The following is a 3,710-nucleotide window of genomic DNA, read 5'->3' as shown; positions in this document are numbered from 1 at the left end:
TAAACTCCGGGAATCCGCTGTCTTCTCATGCCCAGCACTGGGCTATGTCTGGCTTTTCTGCATGAGTACTGGGGGTCTGAACTCATGACAGGATATATAAATCTGAAGTTATTCATATATCTATATGAAGTTTATATATACATATATTTATGTGTCTATGTATATTAAGTTAGTATTCCAGAGGAGGCCAAAGGGCCTGTAAGTGAAGAGACATGTCCCCTGAAACTTGGAGAGGGAAGGTAAACGTGTGTGGGGAGAATGCGTGGGATGATAGCTTCAGGTCAGAGACAGGGGAGTCTGAGGGACAGCCTGCACAGTGGTTGGAGCAGAAGGGCTAGAGCGGCAACGTCATGGGTGTAGGAGGTGAGAGGGCAGACGGTTCCACTCCCTTGAGTAAGAGTAGAGAAGGTGAACAGTGGCATCTTTGGTTTGTTTTGTTTTTGAAACAGAAGTTCTCTAGCCCAGGCTGGCCTTGAACTCACGATGCAATCTTGAACTCTGGATCCTTCTGTCACTGATACGCATGCAGACAAAATGCCCATACAACATACAGCTTAAAAATACTTTGTTTTAAAAAAAAAAAAATTTGGTTTTTAAAATGGTCACGTGCTCTTCCATTCTGTGATGTCTGATGCCTTTGTTTTTTGTCGTTGTTGTTGTTTGCCCTTGTTCGTTTTTTCAGTTAGGGTCTCAGGTAACATCCAAGATAGCTTCAAACTCTTTATGTAGCCAGGGATGACCTAGAAACTCCTGACCTTGCCCGTTTTGATGTCTTCATTATACGGATCTACAAAGACAAAGACCTTCACTGTCTTGCTCAGCCGTGTGTCTTGTAGATCATGAAATATTTGTTGGACAAATGAGTGATTCCTTCAATTAATTCATAGTTCAAAACAGCTCAGTGGAGGCCAGTCATGTGCAGAGATAATAAAATAATAAAGAGCACAAGCATTGAGGTAAGATGTCTGAATTCCCCTAGCCTAAGCCTTGCCATGGTAGGGAAGGATGGAGAATTTGCACAGGGGCTGGAGAGATGGTTCAGGGTTAAGGGCACTTGTTCTTGAGTGGTGCCTGGGTTCAATTCCCAGCACCTACATGGCAGCGCATCCTTAACTCCAGTTCTAGAAGACCCAACACCGTTTTCTGACCTCCTAGGGCACCAGGCATGCACATGATGAACAGATACATGCAAGAAAAACACACCATAAAATAATATTTTTTTAAAAAGTCAGCACAGACCTTGGCACCCTAGCGGAGGCCTCAGTTAGTAAAATCCCGCCCAGGAAAGTTCAAACTGTCCACATCTGGTGCCGAGGTGGAAGGGACTGGGTGAAGTGTGGGTTGCTGCAGGGAAGGGCGAAGGGCAGGAGTCACTACTGAGTGAGGTGTGAGGTTTCACCCAAGGCTCTGCTTTGCCAGCTGGCTCTGTAGGGGGCGGAGTCTCGTCGCAGAGGGAACTCTACTATAACCTGGAGACAAGGAGGGAGTAGAGGAAACTGGCGACTTTGTGGTTGCCCACAGGCTATGGCGAGATCAGTCTGGGGGTCCTCACCGTGCTCTCCTGTCGGGTTCCTGCTACAACTTTTGACGTTGCTGGGGACGCTCTTGCCACAGGTGAGTGCAGGGCCAAGGGACTGGGGATGTAACTGTCCAATACAGACACCTCTCCCTCTTGCCCTTGGGCTCAGGTCAACCAACACGACCTACCCCTAGCAAGCGAACCCCCCAAAGCTTGGGGGAGATGCCTCTTAAAATCTAGCTCAGCCTCTTCTGTAGCAGGAAAAAGGGGTGAGGGAGCTCGTGGGGGAGGAGACAGTAGACAATAAAGTCAGGTCTCTAAAACCTTTTGAGGACCCCGTTTTCTTGAATAGTATGATCCACTTGGGGGTCTTCTGCTGAGAAACTGGCTGGGGAGCCATGGTTCAATCGCTGGCACTTTGTGATGCCATCTTCTCTTTGTGTGTGGCTGGACCGCCATCCCCTACCCTCAGGTGTAGGACTTCAGGGACAAACACTCTATGTAGAGATCCGCCCAGCCTGGGGTCCAAGTGTCCACCCCACTGCCCCCACTCTACCCCTCACTCCCAACTAAGGGGATAGGGTAGAATTAAACACTGGGAGCCCCTCTCCTAGCTCAGACTCCATCCATAGCTGCCAAATAATAATGGGAGCCTGGTGCAGCTAGATCTGACATTTCTGGAAAAACTAGAAATGAGAATGATAATAAAAATCTGTATTTTTAAACATAAAAATTTCAGCCTTTAATCCCAGTACTTGGAAGGCAGAAGCAGACGGGTCGCTATGAGTTTGAGGCCAGCCTGGTCTACATAACAAGTTCCAGGACAACCTCAGGACTACATGGAGATACTCGGACTCAAACAATAAAAATAAATAAATAATAACATTTCCCAGTTTTATTTTTTAAAGCTATTAATGTTGGGCATAGTATTACATTTCTCTAATCCCAGAACTCTGGAGGCAGAGGCAAGAGAATCATGAAAAGTTCAAAGCCAGCCTGCTCTACACGGTCAGCACCAGAGCTACATGGGGAGGCCTTGTCTCACAAAACAACAACCAAAAAGATAATTAAAAGCAATATTTTAAGCACTGTAAGGATCAAACAAAATTCTCTTTAGGGCAGCCAAGCAGAAGGGAGCTATTTCCCTGGCCCATCTCTCTGTCAAGTTAAAGGTGCCAAGACTCCAGCCCAAAAGAAGGAGCTAGGTGGTGGGCGCCTGGCTCTCCAGCAAGTGCCACTGCCTCCATCTCACATCTCAGGGTCCTGAAGCAGGATGTGGCCTTCTCAGGGGTGCGGCTGGGCCACCCGGATGTTAGGGTTCCTGCTCTGAGCTCAGCCTCACCCTGTTTGCTCAAGGAGGGCCCAGAGCTGGCAAGTGAGCCCAGTAGGGGCCAGATATAATGTAGCTCTGGTCCTCCCCCTGCAGCATCAGGGGGACTACAGAGCTTGGCACCAAAAGCCACTGAGCCTGTCTGGGGAGGCAGAAAGGGTCTTCCAAAAAGAGACACATGTTTAACTAAGGAGAAGAAAACCACACCTTGAAGGAGACTCTCCGTCTCATTTGCTCCATACCTGACTGTCCCCATGCCTCAGTCTCCCTGACCTATGCAATGGGATACTCATAGTTACATCAGAGGGATGATGTATAGCCAGGGAAGGCCTTTTGTTTGCCATCCTGATGACCATGGGCATGAATATAAGCCCAGGGCTGGGTGGCAGGGGTCGGGGATCGGGGTGGGGAGACAGGCAGAACCCTGGGTCGCTCTGGCTAGTCTAGGGGAATCAATGAACTGGAGGTTCAGCTAAAGACCTTGTCTCAAAAGATAAGGTGGAAAGTGATGGAGGAAGATACCTGACATTGACTTACACACACACACACACCACAAACATGCATATACATGCACATAACACACGTGTGTGCACACAGATGCCTGTAACACACACATGTACATGCAGATTGGTAAAGTACACATACAGGCATACACACACAACACACGTGCATACAGATGTGTATAACACACACACACACCTTTGGTCTACTTTGGAGACAAAAGGATGTGTGGGAAAGGGAAAATATGGGAGCCAAAGTCCCCTCAGCTCCCCCAGCTCCTATAACCCCCACCCTAAGGTCAAGTTCATCTTTCTTTTCCTCTCTGTCTCCTCAACCAGAGAACGCATAGCCACCCCTACC

General features: G+C 48.2%; 1 protein-coding gene across 1 annotated transcript in view; it reads left to right on the top strand.

The window, feature by feature from the left end:
• The first annotated feature begins 350 nt into the window (after positions 1-350).
• Ern2 (endoplasmic reticulum to nucleus signaling 2) overlaps positions 351-3,710 on the top strand; it is an 18,623-nt gene continuing 15,263 nt past the window's right edge. The window contains exons 1-3 of the mRNA XM_051147179.1: positions 351-363; positions 1,522-1,614; positions 2,748-2,890. Of these exons, the coding sequence (XP_051003136.1) occupies positions 351-363; positions 1,522-1,614; positions 2,748-2,890 (249 nt within the window). The remainder of the gene's footprint in view (positions 364-1,521; positions 1,615-2,747; positions 2,891-3,710) is intronic.

Source organism: Acomys russatus, chromosome 5, assembly GCF_903995435.1.
Source record: "Acomys russatus chromosome 5, mAcoRus1.1, whole genome shotgun sequence".
NCBI lineage: Eukaryota > Metazoa > Chordata > Mammalia > Rodentia > Muridae > Acomys > Acomys russatus.
This window is presented reverse-complemented; position numbering and strand designations above follow the sequence as displayed.